This window comes from Macrosteles quadrilineatus, unplaced genomic scaffold, assembly GCF_028750875.1.
Source record: "Macrosteles quadrilineatus isolate MER2022 unplaced genomic scaffold, UCM_ALF_1.0 Scaffold_7__1_contigs__length_78375512, whole genome shotgun sequence".
NCBI lineage: Eukaryota > Metazoa > Arthropoda > Insecta > Hemiptera > Cicadellidae > Macrosteles > Macrosteles quadrilineatus.
Window position 1 is genome coordinate 30,032,416 of NW_026542600.1, and position 21,564 is coordinate 30,053,979.

Here is a 21,564-nt window from a genome sequence, read left to right on the forward strand (position 1 = left end):
TCATCATAGGAGTACAGCATATGGCAGGGCCTTTGTTGTAACTGCCTGCCGTCTTTGGAACAACTTACCTTTATCCATCAAAATGCTTGATAGTCGTCCTCGGTTCTTAGCGGCACTGAAAAAAATGTACTTTGAGCGTATGGCCTTGACTGGTGCGTCCTAGGACTGTTTTGGCACTTGCGTAATTGCTGACTGAGTGTGTGAGACTTTTTTTTAGACATTTTGATTTTGGTTTAACAAAAAAGTATTGATTTTGTGTAAATAATGTGTTAAATTGTGTATTCTATTTTATATTTATAATTATGTATGCAGGTTAAGTGTAAGAAAGGGCCATAGGATTTTCATTTAATTTTATTTCATTTCAAAGTGTAGTTAATAAGAGAAGGCAAATATATATATTTTCGTTGATGCTTAATAATCTGCAGTCATTTTTTCTAGCAAAATTTAAAATACTTTTTCATTTAGGCGAACATTAGGATAATATAATCCTTCTTACAGTTAACCTTGGAAAAATATAAAAACTAAAAATAAGGGGAAAAAACATTCTTTCCTGGAACAAAACCGAAGTAGTCTATTATAAATTATAGTACAGAACTTAAAAGTCCCTAAAGGTGGGGTTTCCTAGCTTCCGAATTTGGCTGCTGAATATGGCGTTGTGAATGTTGTGCGAGCTTCGTTTTTCATTTTATAGCACTTGCCAAATTCAGCAGCTAAGAAAACCTGAACCTTGTGAGTAGAGTTTGTGTCTCTTAAGTCTTCACTACACCCAGTCCTGTCACTACACCATTCTGATAAGCCACGTCCATCCGGTATTACATTTTTAGCACTGCAATCAGTCTGGAACAGAAATATAGGCATCTTTAGTAGGGTAGGTAATTCCGAGAGTGGTATGCTTTATTACTAAAAGGATCTATTTAGATCAGTTGGTTTGGGACAAGGAATGTGGAGATTTTATGGGCCAATTTGATGGATTTCTTCTTCTCCATCATTCAAAAATATATTATGATTGTTTTCAGATACTCAGATGGGCGCAGAAGAGATTTCTGTGGTGTGCCTACTGGTTTGGCCTAGGGGTGCTGTCATCCATCGGGCTAGGCACTGGCCTTCACACGTTCTTGTTATATCTCGGCCCGCACATTGCCTCCGTCACACTGGCGGCTTACGAATGCGGAGCGCTCAACTTCCCAGAACCTCCATACCCTGATGAGTAAATACTACACTATTGTAGTTTCAGTTTGTTAGTCTGTCCTGTACTCATACTTATAAGGATGAAACCATTTAACTTAGCTACATTTAAAATTATAATAATTAGTGATGTGTTCCCTAAAGACAATTCTTTTTTCTTGGAAAAAGTTTCAGTACCAATGAGCAATGTTAAAATATCAGTACTGGGTGCTTGAGTACCAACTGGGTACGGGTCTGTTTTCAGCAAGGTCTAATGATGACTGATTCATGCCAATCCCACGCACTGTCACTTTCCAGTCCTTCCAATCTAATCAATGATCGCTGAGCAAAAACGTCCGCACCCAGGAGGCCAGAACTGTGAACTGATGACACTAAATGATACATATAGCAGATGCTAGACGAAAAATATTTTTATAACATTGCTACACATAGCAATGTTAGATGTAGCACGTATTTAGTAAAAAAATATTTGGTTTGAAAGAAAAAAGTTATGCTTTCATCGGATGTATTGCAAACAATGAGCACCCCTTGTTATTGATTGCACGTTGCATATGGTTTTTTAGGTTATTATAACTATAATTGTATAGTATTATTTTACCAAGTTATTGTTAGTTCTTTTTTTTATGTGTATTAAGTGAAGTTTGAAGAACTTTTATTTTGATTAAGCAGACAGTTAAGGACTCTTTCACGCACAGGTCATTGTGACCCACGTGATATTTTTTTTAATTTTTTTTTTTTTATTTCTTTTGATCTTTACCGACTTCCCGATGGCTAGCACAGTTTTTACTATATATAGCAGGATCTGCTACATATAGTAGTGTTATGTAGCACTTTTGAAAAGTAACTTTTTCTACTTCTAGCAAATGTTATATAACATTGCTAGATGTTACACAAATCTGCTATATACCCGGCTTTAATAACCTTTCTTTGGAGTCGTGATGTGTAGCATTAAACCTGAACTCTGCAAGGTGCTTCGATTCCAGTTTTTCACCCCATGGATTATGTTAAACGCTAGGTTTTATACATCATTCCTCCTAAAATATTCAAACCACCCAAAATTATGTTTGAATTACCCACGTCATTTTAAAACAGATTATATAAGAGTAGGTCTAGGGATTAGAGATTAAAAGAAAAATGTAGTACAAGATCAAGATGTCCACTGGTCACGCAAATCTTTGGAAGTCATAAAAAAGTCACTGATTTTACTAAGGGGTCGTGGAAGTCACTGAAGTATTGGATTTACATTTTAAGGTCTCAAAAGTTATGGAAAAAATCAGGCCCAACCAAAATAAAACTACCAGACCAAACCTGTCTTTTGTTTTGGTCTATGCTTGCTGCCAACAGTTATTAATTTCATTATGCTGAATCAATGTGAGCAAACATATTTTGGGAGCAGGCCATCAGCTCAAATAGTAACTGCACAAAATATTGTATGCCCGACTATCTCATGTTCAAGTAGCCTAGAACTGAAAAGTATTGTGTCATCAGTAGCAAAGGTTTTGCGTGTCACTGAAACAAACATTTAATGTGTGTGACAGGATCATGTGTCCGGACAAACCAGACCCTGTGTGGGCAGCTACCATGTGGAACATCATGTGTAAGGTTTATGTGGAGGCCATGATGTGGGGTGCTGGAACGGCTGCGGGAGAGTTACCACCTTACTTCATGGCAAGAGCTGCCAGGATCACAGGGTATGATCCTGAGGATGAGGACGACCTCAGAGAGTTCGAGGAGTTCCAGAAAAAAAGACAGTTACATCCTGAGGATCTGGTATGTGTTTTTCAGTACAAGTTTGATCAAAAGACTTTAGAACATAAATTGAACCTAATATATAGATGTTTGTGTTACCATAATTTAAAGTAATTGTACTGTAACAGAGATTCAATACAAAATACTCTTCTCTCCATGTCAAATGCTCTACTGCTCAGTATTACAGTCCAACCTCGGTACATATAACGAATCTGAAGGGACTGTTTAGTTTTAATTCAACGATTTTCAATGTTTGCTGTTAGCATAAAAAATTCTCATTTTGCGTGGTTGGCAAATCTGTTTTCACCTGTTGACGAAGTAGCCGGCGTCGGTAGCTACTAAGCGGAAGAGTAAAAAATATGGCGTACGCGGTATAACGTTTTAGACGCGACGGTCGGTCCTGGTTCGGTAATTTTACTGATTTTTTGCCCTCTTTGTCTCAATATGATGTAGTATTCTTTTCCTAATTACCTTTACTCTTAATTTCCTTCGAGGCTATTCTTCCCCTCTTTGAAGTGCTCTAGTGTTAAATTATTTCTCCTCTGGGATGCCGGCCGGCTGATCTTCGTTCTTCGTTCCATGGACATTCGACGCCAACTCACTATTCGACCTACAACCAAGGGTGAGCACTAGACATTAATAGCCTCTCCTTCATTAATTATTCATAAAAACCCTCCATTTGTATAAACCCTCTGTATCCTCCTTTCCAATAATTTAATTTATTGATTCGAATTCGTGTTTGTGTTATAGTCGTATTTTGTATTTAATTCCCTTTCGGTCCTTCGAGTTTTTTATTGTATTAATTAACTAATAATTAATTTTTAATTTCCAACTTCCGAATTGAACAGGGACCGAACTGAATATTTGTTATATCAAGGATTTCGTTAAAACGAGGTTCGTTATATTGAGGTTAGGTTTGCAGGAATTTCACTAAGTCGGGGTTCAGAACCAGCATCGGTCAATATAGGCCGGGATTTGATCTCATTAAAACACAATTAAAGTAGCATAGGTTACAAAACTTTACAGTACAGTGTTTACATTGTAAAGTTGACATTTCTAGTCATTGACCTTGGTACAAGTTTAAAATCACAACTTACTCTAACCCACTTAAAACCTAGACAAACACTGTATTGTATAGCAATAAACTATGTAAAGAATAAAACAAAACAATGGAGAGTTTTGTAAGCTACTGCTCGTGATAGGCCGGTAGGCTACAGTACTGCGTTATCACAACAGAGGAATGTCAATAATAATCATCAACTATAGCATTGGTGTTCCTTAGTTGAAACAAATCGTATTGAAAACAATAAAAATATTAGATAAGTCATTATAAAAGTGTATAATCATAGCCAACTGAAAGATAATAAAAACACTCGGAAAAGGACTGTATAGATAACGATGTTGCTATTCTTTCTCTTTGCTTTTGTTCTTCTATTCTTTCTTAGGTTTCTCTTCATCCAAAAATTTCACAAGTTGAAGTCACCATAGTTACTTATCACCCAATCACAGTTTACTAAACATTACTTTGTCATCAGTCCTCCATCCTCCCTCAGTGAATGAAATCAGTTCTCAGTTGTAACATAGCACGCAGCAACAGCAGACAGAGATGTGTTTAAACGGAGCAGACGAATGTTAGTACTAGCGTTGACGCCACCTTTCCATTTCATTTGATGAAGAAACGGATTTTTCAAAACCAATAATGGGAGGGGGGGTTTTGTTATATCGAGGGAAATATGTAGACAATTCGTTTAGTATAGGTTAAATCCGCTATGTAGAGGTTCTGACAATGATAAATTTGTTATATTGAGGTGTCTTATTTTAGCCGGGATCATGAAAAATTCGTCCATCACAGAAACAGTCAAGATGACTGAAAAATATTTGGAACTGAAGATGACTGATTATTGGGCGAATTAGAAATTGTGTGGTGCCAAATGTCTAAGCATGTTGATGTGGTTTGTTTGTCATCTAGAGGTTAAATATACTTTGTACGACGTATTTTCCCAAAAGACGTTGGAAAATACGCAAGCCCGGTTTTGACCCGGTTGCCGGATAGCTAGTCGCGCTGGTTTGTGGTTCCAAGGGTCGAAATGTTTAACGAATCGACAGTAAAGGGCGAACTAATATTCTGAAAACAGAACGGATGGCTCAGACAGAGGGTATAAGATATAAAATCTTTAACAATCAAACCCACGTCAACATCATCATTGCCATATTTGTTATCTATATGGGAAGAAAGGTGCGCTGCGGGCGAACCACAGCGACGGATGCGTCGATCTTGGGGAAAGGGAAGAAGCTGATCTGCAAAGTATGATTATACCCCACCAACACCTACAATACAATTAAATAAAAACATGCAAATATAAGTAAGCAGTAAGCACTAAACCTACACCACCTACCACACAGTTATATAAGACACGCAAACACTAGTAACCGCTAACCTTGGTACAACCAATTAGTATTAGTATTAGAGTGAAATGCAAACAATTTAAAAATCAACAATTTCTGAAACATATTCAACAATGCTTGTTTAGGGATACATTTTATTTAATCACATTTGTTTATTTAATACTAAGCTTTTAACATTTCAATAAAAAACACTTTTTTACCTTCCATGCTGCAACAAACCTAAGTACCCATTAAAATTAATTTTATTTAAATAAAGAATAAATCTAACAATTTAAGGGATATTTGAGTGAAAATTAAATCAGTGAAAAGGAAATTTGCGTAGTCTATAGGTTTGCTGCAGCAAGGGTATTTGACAATTTGTGTTGATAATTTCAATTGCAAAATGAAATGTTTTAAATTTGTTTCAGACCCTCATTGAACGTTTGAAGGTGATGATAGAGAACCTTGTCCAAAGAGTTGGATTTTTGGGTATCCTGGCCTGTGCTTCGGTATGTCTTACTGTATTACTTTAGAGTGTTTGGAGTTGTTTAGAGTGTTGTTACTTTAGAGTAGCTAGAAGCACATAGTCAATTAGTAATTACAGTTGTCTTCATGGTAAGTTATAGTTCTGTTAGCTCAATTTTTTGTAGTGTTTGAAGTCAAAAACGCGGTTTGTGTTGTGAGACAGTTTATTTCATAACACCTGTTAATTTCTATTAATTATTATCATATGTTTATTTGTTATTCTATGTTGGTATAAAGGTAAATAAAGTGAGTTGAGTTTGAGTTATGACCTAAAACAGTGCATTCACTTAATTCTTAGTCAAATAGTACATGGTGGCAGCGGTTTAGAGCTATGCCTCAGAAGAGAAATCCAAGAAGGAAACAATCTGACTATGAAGATAATGAAAATGAAAGAAGCAGAGAAAATGAATACAACAATTCAACTAAGAAGTCAATCATTGTATCAAACACTCATTCAGTTATTCAACCTCCAGCTAGTTTCTCCTTTGTACCAGCAGATTGGCCAAGATGGAAAACACGATTTCAAAGATATCGGTCAGCATCTGGGCTATCTGAAGAGTCTGAGAACAAACAAATCAACACTCTTATATACACATTAGGTGAGAAAGCTGATGAGATTTTTGCATCTTTTAATTTAGCAACCGAATCAACGCTAACATTTGAAGAAGTCTTAGATTTATTTGACAAACATTTTATTCCACGGAGGAACTTAATTTTTGAAAGAGCAAAGTTTTTGAAGAGACAACAAAAAATTAATGAAACAGTTGAAGAGTTTATAGTTAGTCTCCATTCCTTGGCTAGAACCTGTGACTGGGGTTCACTTAATGATGAAATGGTGTTGATGGTACTAATACTGGGTTTAAATTATGAGAAACTTAGTGATCGCTTGTTGCTAGATCCCGAGATGAATTTAGACAAGGCCATTACAGTAATAAGACATGCAGATAACGTAAAGAAAGAGAAGGCAGATTTATGTGATGAGAAAAGAGTTCAAATTGAAGCAACTACATCATCGAGTTCAAACCAAAATCAAGGATATAGGTTTCGTCAAAAGAAACAAGAATACCCAGCGCAATGTATCTGGTGTGGTTATAAACCGTCCCATCCAAGAAGCACGTGTCCAGCAAAAAGCGCAACATGTAACTTATGCAAAAAGATTGGTCACTTTTCGAAGGTCTGCAGATCTAAAGAAGCACAGGAAGTAACTGATGAAAATGAAGTAAGTGAACTTGGACCTTCAAATAATAAAGTATTCATAGGTACACTTGGGGATGGGTCAAAATGTAAGCCCTGGAAACTAGAATTACTATTTGAGGGAAAGCCACAAACATTTAAAATTGATTCAGGGGCAGATGTAACAGTAATTCCCCCTGGCATAGTTGATCCAAGTAGGATCCAGCCGACTCTAGTTGAGTTGTTTGGGGTTGGTAGAACAAAATTAGAAACTGTAGGTTGTGTTAGAGCTAATATCCAATACAGAGATGTTAAAATAAATCACATGGTATACGTAGTGAAGGGACTCATAACACCCTTGCTTGGTCGTCCAGCAATACAGGACTTGAAAATTTTAACTTTTGTTAATTCAGTTGCGGAGGTAGACAGTGACTTTTTTACCGAATACCATGAAATGTTTAGTGGTCTGGGCGTCATTCCTGATCCCTACACAATAGCACTTAAGGATGGCGCAAAGCCATACGCAATAACCACTCCTAGGACAGTACCTTTACCCCTAATGTGTCAAGTGAAAAAAGAACTAGAAAGTATGGTCCAAAATAATGTAATCACACCAGTTGAGCATGCTACTGAATGGTGCTCAGCAATGGTAGTAGTGCCTAAATCTAATGGAGATGTCCGCATATGTGTTGACTTAACAAAGTTGAATGAATCCATCCAGCGGTCTTATCATCCGATTCCCAAAATTGAAACGTCTCTCAGCTCAATTTCAGGAGCAAAATGGTTTTCAAAACTTGATGCAAACAGTGGTTTTTGGCAAGTCCCCTTAAATGTAGATTCCCAGGATCTAACTACTTTCCTTACCCCTTTTGGACGTTTTAAATTTCTCAAACTTCCATTTGGAATCACATCAGCACCTGAACATTTTCAGAAATGCATGAACAAAATCTTAGACAACCAGTCAAATGTCGCAGTCCATATGGACGATATTCTGATTTGGGGCAAAACGAAAGAAGAACATGATACAGTTGTTCGGCAAGTACTTGAAAAGCTTAAAAATGTAGGAATGACACTTAACAAAGACAAAACTGAGTTTGGGAAGTAAAGTATTAAATTCCTCGGGCATTTCCTCTCATCCGATGGAATTTCTGTTGATAAGGAAAAGGTTTCCGCCATTCTCAAAATGGACTGCTCAAAAAACGTAAAAGAACTTCAAAGGTTCAATGGGATGGTAAACTTTCTTGGTAAGTTTATTCCTGACAAAGCTAAGATTTTGGCCCCAATGAATTCACTACTTCAAGCTAACGTTCCATGGATATGGGGTCCAGAGCAGGCGAAGGCATTTGATGAAATAAAACTCATTTTGACCAACTCTCCTTGCCTAGCTATTTACGATGTAAATCGGGAAACAATTATCTCATGTGATGCCTCGCTTCAAGGACTAGGATCAACTCTTTCTCAAGTTCAAGATGATGGTTCTATACGACCAGTATCATTTGCATCCCGAAGCCTTCTTCCTTCTGAAAAAAACTATGCAAACATCGAGAGGGAGGCTACAGCTGTTGCTTGGGCATGTGAAAAGTTTCAAGAATTTATTATTGGCAAGAGAATAACAATACAAACAGATCACAAACCACTGCTTCAAATTTTGAAGTCCAAACATCTTGATGAATTGTCTCCAAGAATTCAAAGAATTCGATTGCGTCTCATGAGATATGATTTTTCAATTACTTATATTCCTGGAAAGCAGCTTCTAGTTCCTGATGCTCTTTCAAGAGCACCTCTCCCATTTTCAGGTACTGATGACCGTGAGTTAGAAGAAGAAACTCAAGCGTTTGTTCAAATGGTTTTGTCATCCATCGATATAAACGACTGCATAGTTGCTAAAGTATTGGAGGAACAAAATAAAGATCCGACTTTACGTGAACTGAAAAAATAATCATCCAAGGTTGGCCTTCTAAGAAATCATTGCGAGATGACCTAAAACCGTACAATTCAGTTAAGGATGAGCTAAGTGTTGATAATGAGATGATACTACGAGGTTCAAGACTTGTAATTCCGCCAGCTCTGCAGTCTTGGGCACTTCAAAGAGTACATGAAGGTCACTTTGGAATCACCAAGTGTCGTTTACGTGCAAAAGAGTCAGTCTGGTGGCCAGGAATTTCTTCATCCATTGAAAGTATGGTGAAATCATGCCCTACTTGTATTAAACATTCAAGGAACAGTCATGAACCATTGCTTCCCACACAATTCCCTGACAGGCCATGGAAAACACTTGCGATGGATTTGTTCAAACTTGAAGGCGTTTGGTTTTTGACTGTGACAGATTATTACTCCAGATATTTTGAGATAGCTGAATTAGAGTCATTAACATCACGAGAAGTAATAATGAGATGCAAAGCCTTTTTCTGTCGACACGGCATTCCAGAAGAAATTAGGTCTGACTGTGGGTCTCAATTTCAAGTCCTTGAAAATTCAGATTTCAAGACATTTTCCAAAGTTTATGGCTTCAAGCATGTAACAAGTAGCCCAAAATTTTCCCAAAGCAATGGAGAGGCTGAAGCGGCAGTGAAAATCGCCAAAATGATTCTAAAGAAAAATGTGGAAGACCCTTATTTAGCGCTTCTAGCCTATCGAACGACACCCCTCTGGAATGGGTTCAGTCCCTCTCAGCTTCTTATGAACAGGCGATTACAGAGCACATTGCCTCAGACAGGACATTTGCTTTGTGAAAAACCAGATCTAAAGGATCTTAAAGGGAGAGAAGAAAGATATCGTGAGAAGTACAAACACAACTATGATAGAAGGCACAAAGTGCAAACTCTCAATCCTCTTCATATAGGAGACCCAGTTTGGATTGTGGACCTTAGAAGACATGGCAAGATTGTGAAAATCCTGGACAGCCCTCGTTCATATATTGTTGAAACTGATAAGAGGAATGTGAGAAGAAATCGATTCCACCTCAAACTTGCCCCTTATTTAAGAGAGGAAAACAGTGAACAAAATTTGTCAGCGAATACACATCAAACAGAACCATACAACCGTCCAAAGAGAAACATACAAAAACCAAGCTGGTTGAAGAACTTTCAAACTTAAAAGGGAGGATGTTGTGAGACAGTTTATTTCATAACACCTGTTAATTTCTATTAATTATTATGATATGTTTATTTGTTATTCTATGTTGGTATAAAGGTAAATAAAGTGAGTTGAGTTTGAGTTATGACCTAAAACAGTGCATTCACTTAATTCTTAGTCAAATAGTACAGTTTGTTCAAAACATTTTCTAAATTTCACGCTAAAACAATTTTCATACCCCTTCTTATGGCTCAGTTCCTCTAATAAATAGAGCCTATCAAATATCTGCATGGATGTCAAAGATTATAATATCTTAATATTATATATCTAGCTTCAACACAAACCAGTCACTCTAGTATATACAGAAAAATTCTGTTTACAGAACATTGGCATCCAATTTCAGAAAACCTTAAAAGTTTCTAAATATTTTCTAAGATTTTTTTTGCCTCTGAAGTTGGATAAAGATCATCATTAGAACTACTGGAACCAGTGACATTGTTAAATGATGTAGGAATTTCTTAAACTTGAAAGTTAGGTAACACCATTTCTTTTTTTGTGTTATTTATTGTATTTTCCGTATATTGTACACAGGACTTGGTGTTTGGAGCCTTGAATTGTTTGAGTACTTTTTCAATTATAAACAGTGTATTGTGATTGTTTCCAGATACCCAACCCACTTTTTGACCTAGCCGGTCTTACTTGTGGTCATTTCCTCGTGCCGTTTTGGACATTTTTTGGTGCCACCCTCATTGGAAAAGCAGTTATCAAAATGTTGATTCAGCAAACATTTGTGATTTTGGCATTCAACGAAGCGCTGATAGCCAAAGCTGTCGATGCCTTAGTCTCAATCCCAGTGGTGGGGAAGCTTCTTCAACAACCTCTGAAGGAGTTTTTGGCCAAACAAAAAGAGAGATTTCACCATAAGGGAGGAACTGGTAATCCAGATCTTGGGGTGAGTTACTAATTGTTTTATTAACTTTTATTACAAGAGAAAAAGGAATATTAAAAAAAACTATACAAAGTAAATAGTTGGCTTACAAATAGTGATGTGTCGATACCAACATTTATTGATTCTTTTTTCTTGATATTGATACCAATACCTGAAAAATCAATTCTCGATACCAATTCATTTAACTTGCATAATATATTATTTTAATTCGATTTTTTGTGATTGTAGTTAATCAGCTCATGGATAGTTGGGAGTCTACTCTAGGCTTTTTTCAATTAATATACATTGACATAAGTATTGTATTATTTAAAAATATTCAGGGCTGTGCGAATCCAGAAGTTTTGGGTAAAATCCAAATCCAAATCATAGCTGTACATGATTTTATCGAATCCGGGTTGAATCCAAACTTTTTAATTAGTCCCAAATTAAATCTTTGTCGAATCCAAACCTCAAATTTACAGCTTTTATCGAATCAGAATGTTAAAATAAATTCTGAGGTGAATCCAGGTTGAATCTGAATCTCTAATGTTAAACTGTTAATGAATCCTAATTTTTAAATCAGTTCTAAGTCGAATCAGGATCTACAACGTTTTGTGATGGACTACCATTTTGTGTAGTCTAAAAAAATATACCTAAACACCTCAGTGTTATTTCTCTACATAAGCCTAAGACCGTATGAATATAAAAAGTTGACAACTTGCACTTTGAGGTTAAGTTTACTGAAAGCCAAGATAGGCTTCATGCTATGGTCAGGATCCTAAAGCTGGGTTTTCCTAGGCGCAGAGTCGGCGAGCGAAGAGAGGAACGCGGAGAGCGGAATTGAAATTAACATGGCATTCCGCTCCGCTTCTAGGAAAACAGTAACATTAAATTGCCTAAGACAAGTGGAGTCCGCTCTCCGCGTTCCTCTCTCCGCTCGCCGACTACGCGCCTAGGAAAACCCGGCTTAACATGAACCAGGCAATAGCAAATCAGAGTACAAAAGTAGTTTTTAAAATCAGCTGTCCAATTTCTACCCATTGCAACTTTGGCAATAACCTATGTCTGTCTATAAATTTTTAAACAAACAAGCTAAAAACAGAATCATTTAATTTTTTATTTTTGGAGACCCTAAAGAACGTCATAGGCCTAATTAAATATGAAAAAATATTGAAGGTGATAATGATAATCTGGATAATTACTGTGGAAGCTTTATGCCAATAAAAAATTTTAATAAGTATATGCTATAATTAATCATACTAATTAATTAGTTACATACATAAAAAAGGCGAACTTTTACCACCCATAAGTTTACACTTACTTGAATATGGCTATCTTTACCGGTACGTCATATTTTCCTTTTAATCAGAAGTACTGTGCATCATTAGAACTATAAATTCTTCTAAAACATAGGCGTAGTAAAAAACTCAGTTAAACTTGTCATACTGATGCTGTCCCGTTGTCGTACTATCAAGTCACTCAAGAAAGACTCAAACTCTAAATTCAAGTCAATCCAATGTTCCAATTCCAATCCGGACTGGTTTGGAATTGGGATTCAGTGTCATTTCAATCGGCACTGAACAAGGAGCAGGAAAGAAAACCCAACCATATCCGCCATTTCATTCTCGCTTGACGGACAAATCGATGATCCAATCCAAATCCAACAAGTTTAATTGCTCTAGAAAATCCCTCTAAGTTTAGACTTTCTTTAAAAGAATGGCTCAAGACTAAATCTTTTTTTCATTAGCAGATTATTTTGAGGACTGCTGGAATTGGGTATAAATAAACCTTCCCACTCTTTCTAGCTCAATTTTTTGTCATGTAACAATGTTGTATTTTGGGAAGATTCAGTTGTTTTTGTATAAATACAGATGTATTAGTTTTATCTATTAGTTTTAGTCTTTATTTAACAATTGACAATATGTCCTGTTATTATGATATACTGACATGTAACTCGATAAATAAATAAATAAATCCCGGTAAATTGGAATATCAAATACGAACCTGGAACTCTTTCCGGTAAATTCTAATATCAATTCAGAATCCGAATATAGTTAGAAACAGTAGATTTGTTCTCGAATTCGAATGAAACAGTAGATTTGTCCTCGAATCCAAATCAAATCCCTAAACGATTCTGATTCGATTAGCTTTTCAAACTATTCACACAGCCCTGAAGATATTCGACTTCTGATGTTTATATCATTTTGCATTTACATTGGTTATGTTTTATGGGATGTTTTTTTGCAGGGTAACTGGATATCAAAGTTAATCGAGTGGTTTTCTATCTCGATGTTCTTGTATTTCATCGTTTCCCTCATCAATGCATTTGCACAAAGCTACCACAAGCGCCTCAAGAAGCTGAAAACCCAAAAAGAATCCAAGGATTGACTTTATTGTTTGCATAGATAATTTATTATGCGTTGTTTTGCGGTTTTGTAAATAGTCGCTTGTTCTTGTTGAAATGAAAGTTTATTTTATCTATTTATATAGTAGTAAGTAAATATTAAGGTTACATGCCTGTGCTGTGTTCAATGGCTTTATACAGATTTCCTATGAGTTTTGTACATCGGAATGTCAAATTATTACACGGTTTTCAAGTGGGCAAGAATGTTTAATGTACAATGTAGTCAGTTTCAAAGACTAAAGTGTCACTACACTGTAGACCTATTTAGTCCAAATGAAAGCTACAACCTATTATTGCTTTAGTATGTGTGGTTCAGTTCTAGGTTTAGTATGTTAAACGATTGTTCACGCACATTTGACCAACATTATTATTGTCTATATAGAACAATTACTCGTATAATTTTGTTCATATTCAACTCATGATTCAAGATTCATATCATGTTTTAAGTTCAAACTCAAAATTACTTGCCAGGATTATGGGAACATTTGTTTGTAGACTGTAATGTGTGATATTGCAGAAAATGTTAATTTTAAAGGTTTAATTCCTTTAGTGTTTTGATTTATGTTTACAATTTTGTTATGCTATTTATAAGTACTTGCCACCTTCAACTCACCAGAGTTTAAGTTTTGAACAAATTTTTTTTAAGCTTCACGATGTTTTACCTTGTTAGTGATGACAAGCTGTACCATGTGGTGCTGTAGTTAGGACTAGAGGTTGCCAAGTCAAATGGTTAGTTACAGTAACTTTTGTATAGAACTATGGAGCATTTAGTCTGTGCATTTTGCTGTCTGTAAATGTGGATCTAAAATAATGAGACCCTTTTTTGTGCCCTCGTTAATTATTTTGAATGTTCATTATGTTTATACACTAGAACCTCGATAACAAGACTCTCATGGGGATTATTATATAGGACTTGTTATCAAGGTTGACTTCTTATCGAGGTTTGAAATATCATGTGATAATCACATTTGATTTGCGATTTGAAAATTACACAACGTTATCAAGGGTGACTTCACTTGTCATCGATGGCCTTGTTATCAAGGTTCCACTGTATCTAAGATCCTAAACTGTAGACTAGTGTCTTGTTGTAACTGTAGGCTAAGATAAACATGCTCAAAATTTACAACATTTACATAATAAAAACATATTTATTTTTGTATTATATATTTAGTTCAGCTTGTATTTGGAAAAAGGGGTTTGTACACTTTCGTGTTTTCTAGCAGTAAATCAAAAGTTGCAAGAAGACAATTATTCCAAAATAGACGCAATTGAAGTACACATTTTATCCTCTTACCTACTGGATGAGATATTTGCTGGACTGTACATAATCAACACTTACCCTTAATAATTGGTCCAAAAATTATTTATAACTTAGTTATAATATAAATTAGAAACAATTTTGATACTTTATCATTGCATTTGTTATATACTTATGCAATGTATTTTTAGAATTTGTTGTTGATTAAATACTATGTTCAGTGTCTGGGATTTAATATCAATTATTATTAATTATCAGTGTTGGGAAGTGGTGTGGTGCTGTTTATGTATGGAACTTGTGATGTCTATCGCCGTAAAATGGTAACAGTGTTTGTTTTAACGTTTTAAAAATATGGTATTAAATTGTGTTTGTTATTTTTCTGTGCCATTGTTAACTTCACGTTTTTTGTTAATGGTCCAAATCCTGATCTTGGTACCTGATGTTGACCTTTTAATAGACATCATCATTAATGGATACCAATTCCACTAGATTGACGGCCCCGGACTGCTGAAGCTCCAGGATACTCGAGGCCCTCAATAAAATAGTTTCCCCAACACTGATGATTAGTATTGTTTTAGTTAGTTAACTACTTTTCTTAAGTAGTGTCAACAGACGTTTACCAATGTCACTACTAGCCGTTCTGTAAAATAATGACTGGCCAGGTGGTTCCCTCAACTGTAATAAATAAGTTCATGTCAAACGTCAAACATAAATGCATCTGCAATCAACCATAATAAAGCTGTGTAGTGTAACATTCAACCTTTATGCTAGTCCTTAAGCTACATATAAAAAAATTTTTATGTTATATTATCTTTATATTTAAACCTAAATTTCATTTCTTTGCATTGAAATATGTTTTATTTTTCTTTTGTTGTTTTTTCTGTTCTTTATTTTTCTGTTTTATTTTCTTTACATAATGTTATACAATAAATTTACAAGGGGTACTGTATTAAGATGGCTATTGCCTTTGACACTTTCACTAAAAGGAGCGTTAGAAACAAAGTACCTCTACATAAGGTTTGCTCAAAAATTAATATAGTAAGTAAAATGTTTGAACGTGAAGTGCTCCTATTGCATAAAATCTGTGAACTTTGACTTTTTGAAAGCGTGTTAATTAGTATGCATGCAGTTATTTGTTTGTATTCCAAGAGTATCTAGAATTGTTGCGAGGTAAATACATTACCACATAATAAGATTGACCTAACATAATAAATCTAGCAGATGATTAATGCAATTTCTTTTGTTCCCATAGTGAATAACTAAGGCTGAGTTCTCAGGTTTGCTGAGTGTGGGACATAGAACACGGTGTTGTTCAACAGCTATCAACTGAATATGAGCTAATTTAACTACACATCATGTTTCAATCAAATACATTTACTAACAAATTACCTATACAAAATTAACTGACCTATGGATAGCTTCAAATTTGAATTTATGTACTGTATTTAACAAATTAAATAAATGAGACAGCTGTAACTTAAAATCTAAGGTTATTTACAGCAGCACTTGTATAAAAATACTATAATAATCTTTTATAATCAATTCCATCAAATGATTAGAACATTTTAAAATGACTATTACATTAATGTATCATGAGATTTTGGGTAAAATTCATCACAGATTTAGTTTGGACATTATTAAATGCAATGTTTTCTTTTCCAATAATCCCTCCTAGTTTTTAAGGGACTGAAAGTGTAAGCCAGTCATTCTCAGTGTAAGTTTTAACCTACCTCTTTTAGTGTTTTGGGCTGTTTTGATGCTATGTCTAAATCAGATTACTTAAAGCTCAAGAATATTACATGTTCTTTGTATAAATGAGTTTATAATTTAAAAGGGCTGTTTGTTTTATCATAATGTGAAAAGAATTTGTAAACCGTGCTATTCAGATCACAATGAAATAAATAAATAATAATATGAGCTAAATTTATAGTTGCAAATATTTTTTCTATGACATGTTGCTATTACTTAACCATTAAGTGAGAGTTTACTGTGAGTAACAGAGTAGAGTACCATGTGAATTTACAATCTCTTTGTGGTGTGTTTAGTTATTTAGTCTTGTGGATTTCAATTTTCAAGTCATCAACTGGCTCAGTCAGTTGAGTATTTATTTAACTCTTTGATATTGAAGTAGTCTATCTAAATGAGACATTGACAAAAGTCTAAAATCCTATTTTCACCCATAGTTCTTGTGATAGTTGATAAAAGATTATATAGTTCATATAGGTTGTCCTTACAGTTTTGCTGGTTAAAAAAGTCAGTGAATGCTACAAAAATTAGAGATTTACATCAGCTTACTATACCGTTGACTGGTCAATTACATTCATTTGCATTCCAAAACTGTCTACAACTTTAACACAGTAACGGAATGTCAAGTCCTATCCGTAGTCAAACCTAGACATGAATATTATGAGTAAGCATTTCAGTGGCTGTTATTGTACAGTGGAACATGCTTAATTCAAACTTCCATCTTTTGTGTAGTGTGGGCTGTTGTTGCTTCCTAACCTCCTCTTGCTTTGTACCGTATTGTTCACCAGTTAATACTTAATAGTTACTGTGAAACTCTATTCATCGTATGAGTGCTGATGGTAATATCAGATTGGAGATTTTTCTATGCTTCAACATTGGTTACTCTTTTATAAGTCAATCATTTATGTCGTCAACAAGGCTAAACCAAACCTAAAGTAAAAAAAAACAAAAAAAAAACAGTGGTATAAACCCTAAATTTACTGAATAATTGAGTTTCCAGTAGGTACATTTTTGGATCGAAAGAGTGACTTTTTTTTATTTTATGACCTAATTTCTAAACTCATTTATTTGAATAGTTAAACATTTTCTGCTGGTCCCTTGGTACTTGAATTATCCAAGTTCCACTGTACTATACTGTCATATCTTTTGCTTTGCTTTACCTGGTCCCTGCACAGGCCTAATGCTGATGATAACCTCAAATGTTCAGTTGAAAAAACTCACTGAATTCTTTTTTTTTCAAAGAAAACTAAGATGAAGAAAATATGCCACATGAAGCAGTATTTAAAATATTGTATGGATACTCTTCAAGCAATAACTTCAAAAATATGAATACATGCCCTAGCCTTATTTGATATTTTATTTAACTTTAAAACTGACTTGAGAAATAATATAACAATGAATATAAAAGGGAGGGCTTTTAACTCAACCTTCTTTTCATACCTTCATAAAAAGAAAACATCTGAAAATATTGTATAGGTGATTTTGTTCTTGATTAAAATTTTTTTGGATTTAACCAAGACCTAATTTATTTTTTGTATCTTTGTCAAGTTAAAAGAAATTCCTCTAAACAATTAATAGTTGTAAACAAATTCACCATTTTGGGTTATTCTTGTCTCTGTTCAGTTTTTAACATTGAGAAATAATAATATAACATATTAATACTAAGGTAGACTATATCATAATGCAAGTCAAGTAAATATTTACGTTTTAGGTTGTTTTCATTTCCCATGGGCGGAATAACATGGAGACTGACATAATTATGGAACTCACAACTTCTTTTTTAGAAGACTACCAAATCTTGTAGGCCTAAGGGTATACATAAACCTAAATTGTGTATAGATCAAAACTCCTCTGGAATATTTTATAAAAACATATTTTTTTAGGAACCTTACTTACTACCATGTCCATTTGTACTCCAGACGGTACTTGGCCTCAGCAACACAGCGCCTCCATCTGTCTCTGTCCTCAGCATCTTCTTCAATTCCCAAAAGTCTCATCTCTTGCTGGACCTGATCCCACCATTTAGTTATTGGTCTTCTCCTGCCTGTGTCTTCTTCCTTCCACCATTCCCTTGAGAATGTTTTTCAGGTTTGATTTGTATTCTCTTCTTAGTATGTGTCTAGTCCATCTAAGTCTCATGCTTCTTATCCCTCCCATAAGCTGAGTACACACTTAGTAGTGTTAAATGCTACAGTATTACAATATCTCTTTTTTATAATTATTAAGAGGCAAAACAAAAAATTTACCATATTAACTTGTAATTAAAGAAGAAAGGACTTTTGCGTAAGTAGATTAAGCTGTTACCACAAACAAGTTAAAGGTTCAACCCTTTGTTATACCTAGTTTTTGCCTTTTTTTCTATTCAAATTAATTTTATAATTTAGTTTCCACTATTCTTTTGAAGAATCTGGATTAAATATTCCTTGGATTTTGATGTATATTTTTTTACTTCACCGTGGTATTTTGTTCTTAAGTTTCCCTCTCAGTAAATACAATCAGCAGATTTTTTTGGAATATTGTAATTAAAAAAATCAAACACCGCCTTGTCAAACTACTAACTACTAGATTGTGCTTGTGGAATACTTAGAGGGTTTCTAATCCTGCCACTTTGAATATTACAGTAACCAATAATAATGCAGTATTTTAAATTGTGGGCATACTTAACTAAATTGAAAAGTAAAAAATACTTATGCAATTTTTTAATTAAAAAAACAAATTTGTAGGTACATGTTTGTAATTTGTTAACATTGTAGGTATCAACTCCTTCCCATGTCTGAATTAGGCTGGTTTACAATATTATGATTACTTACTTTACTTTTAAGAGCTCATACAAATATATGTTGCATTACACATTTAACTATTACACAAATTTATTTATATTTCTACAAAGTTTGCTTTTGTCTCACTTTTGTTGGCATGGCCGTAAAATTTGTAAGGCTGATCTCCTTATTCCAACTGATTATTTTTTTGCCCTAGGAATTAATAGTATAGCCCTGCTTTGCATGTATTGAAAACAGCGGTTTTTGCTACAGTTAAATATAAAAGGTTTCTTTGTAAATTATTTTTTACCTTCTAAAATTTTTAGATAGCTGCAGCAACTCAACATGCACCTTAACAGAACTGTATGCTTGCTTAATAAGATGGGGGCTGCATTTACAAAAAAACCAGATATGCTGTTATTTCTTCAATATATCTGGTTTAGGTCAATAGCATTATTCAATATAATATTCAAAACTTAAAATACAAATGAGTTAAAAATACCAGATAGACTTACTGCAATGACATCTCTACATTTTACAACTTTGTCACACAAAACAAGTACTCTTTTAAAGATGAAAATTGCTTTACAAATAACATATTTAAATATTAGTCTGTATAACACAACTAAGTTTTGTTTGTCTAGTTCTGCAAGTTTCATGCAGTATTATATGTGTTTGTTGTTCTTAATTTTTAGTAGGTACTTTTAGTTGTTTTTGTAGTAGGTAATGGTTTGTTTTTGATCAGATCCATTCCTTTTCACATTCCTCCCTTCCTATCTCATTTGAGAGGACCATGCTAATATTACCTCTACCACCACTGTAACATACCATATGTTTCTTTCAAACAATTTCTAATTCGTTTGTGTTTGTGAAACAAGTCATCAGATTAGTGATTGTTGGTTTATGTTTCTTTTGTAAATTGACAATTTATAAAAATAAACTTTGTTGATAACTTTGTTTTGTTTTATTTTGTTTCTGATTAAAGTTTGTCTGGGTATCCATACACATAGTTTAAACTTTGGAAATTCTAGAAAGACGTTGAGAATATAAATAGTATGAATTAGATAAATGCTGTTGCCCGTAGTTTCAAAATCCAAAGCACTATATCATCAATAATTTGTACATTGGTTAAATCCATTTATAGAATGAAAATAAACTAAATAAAATATTTAGCTAAATATTTACACCTCTATTATATTTTAAAACTCAATAGTTATCAGCTTTTTTAACATTTTTATATAATAAAAAACAAAACAACAATTTAAACCAGTAAACATTTTGTAGATTAAAACAGTTGTCATATGCTTATAAAATTTAGAGGAATATTATGTTTTTTCTTGGAAGATTGTATTGCTTATTTTATGATGCAAAGAACACTGTGTAGTCAAAGAGTGACATCACCTTTGGTGAAAGCGTTCTGCAAGTTCTCGATCTTCTTGAAAAACGATCTCAAGCCTGCAAATTTTGACTTCATTATGGTGTGTAACCTAGTTTTTGCCTACTTGGAAATTGATTTCAATTTAAATTATATTATTTTTTCAAATATTTTGTGTCTTTCAATGCCTATGTCATTTGTAAGACATCTTTTGTAAGATATGGTCTCTATATTTTTACAGCTCCCAAAAATTAAATATTCGGTTTAGACAAAATAAAGTATAAGGCAACCTCTTTAACAGCAAAGGATTCTCACTGTGACGTGATACGTTTTGTGCTATATAACATAGGCCAAAGTAGTAGTGGCTCCACCATTTCATCTGTAGAGAACAGAAGTGTACCTCTGAAAACATCAAGTCCTACAATCATTTCAATGTTTACTCACTTAGTGAAACCAAAGAAAATTACATTTTTACAACCTTTCACCCAACCTCTTTCTCATTAACTGAAATTCAACATGATTCTTTTTAAGTATTTTCTGTAACACACAAACTATAAAATACTTGGCTAATAGTTATATTCAAATATATAAAATATACAAAATGGTCAAAATAGTTGGGGGAGTCTGTTAACTACTGCTCATAACAAAGCAAACATTTAAAGGTTGTCTAAGTTGATTTGATTTTGTTTTCATATTCTAGTCTACCTCTTCATCAAGAATACCTAACTCCTTCCTAAAGTAGAGTTTTCGGTCATTATTTATGTCTCCAAATTGACAAATAAACTTACTTAATGATTAGTTAAGTTCACATTTTTTTCAGAGTCTTTGGATTGATATATTTATATGTTCTTAAATGTTTAACGTTTCTCTGAGTATCTTCTTATGAGTGATCAAACACACAAACCTGTATGTATAAACCTCATACAAATTCAATGACAAATAAACTATGTCTCTAGAGTATAAATTAGACTGTTGATCTAAAAGTAGCTCTGTAAACATGCT

At 34.1% G+C, this 21,564-nt stretch overlaps 1 protein-coding gene across 2 annotated transcripts in view; it reads left to right on the plus strand.

Moving 5' to 3' along the window:
• The window catches only part of LOC128999174 (vacuole membrane protein 1-like), a 41,869-nt gene extending 21,727 nt beyond the window's left edge, over window positions 1-20,142 (plus strand). For both annotated transcript variants that reach the window (XM_054425571.1, XM_054425570.1), the window contains exons 4-8: window positions 1,017-1,207; window positions 2,724-2,955; window positions 5,748-5,828; window positions 10,757-11,044; window positions 13,268-20,142. In XM_054425571.1, coding sequence (XP_054281546.1) covers window positions 1,017-1,207; window positions 2,724-2,955; window positions 5,748-5,828; window positions 10,757-11,044; window positions 13,268-13,408 — 933 coding nt within the window. In that variant the 3' untranslated portion in view covers window positions 13,409-20,142. The remainder of the gene's footprint in view (window positions 1-1,016; window positions 1,208-2,723; window positions 2,956-5,747; window positions 5,829-10,756; window positions 11,045-13,267) is intronic.
• Window positions 20,143-21,564: the final 1,422 nt, after the last annotated feature.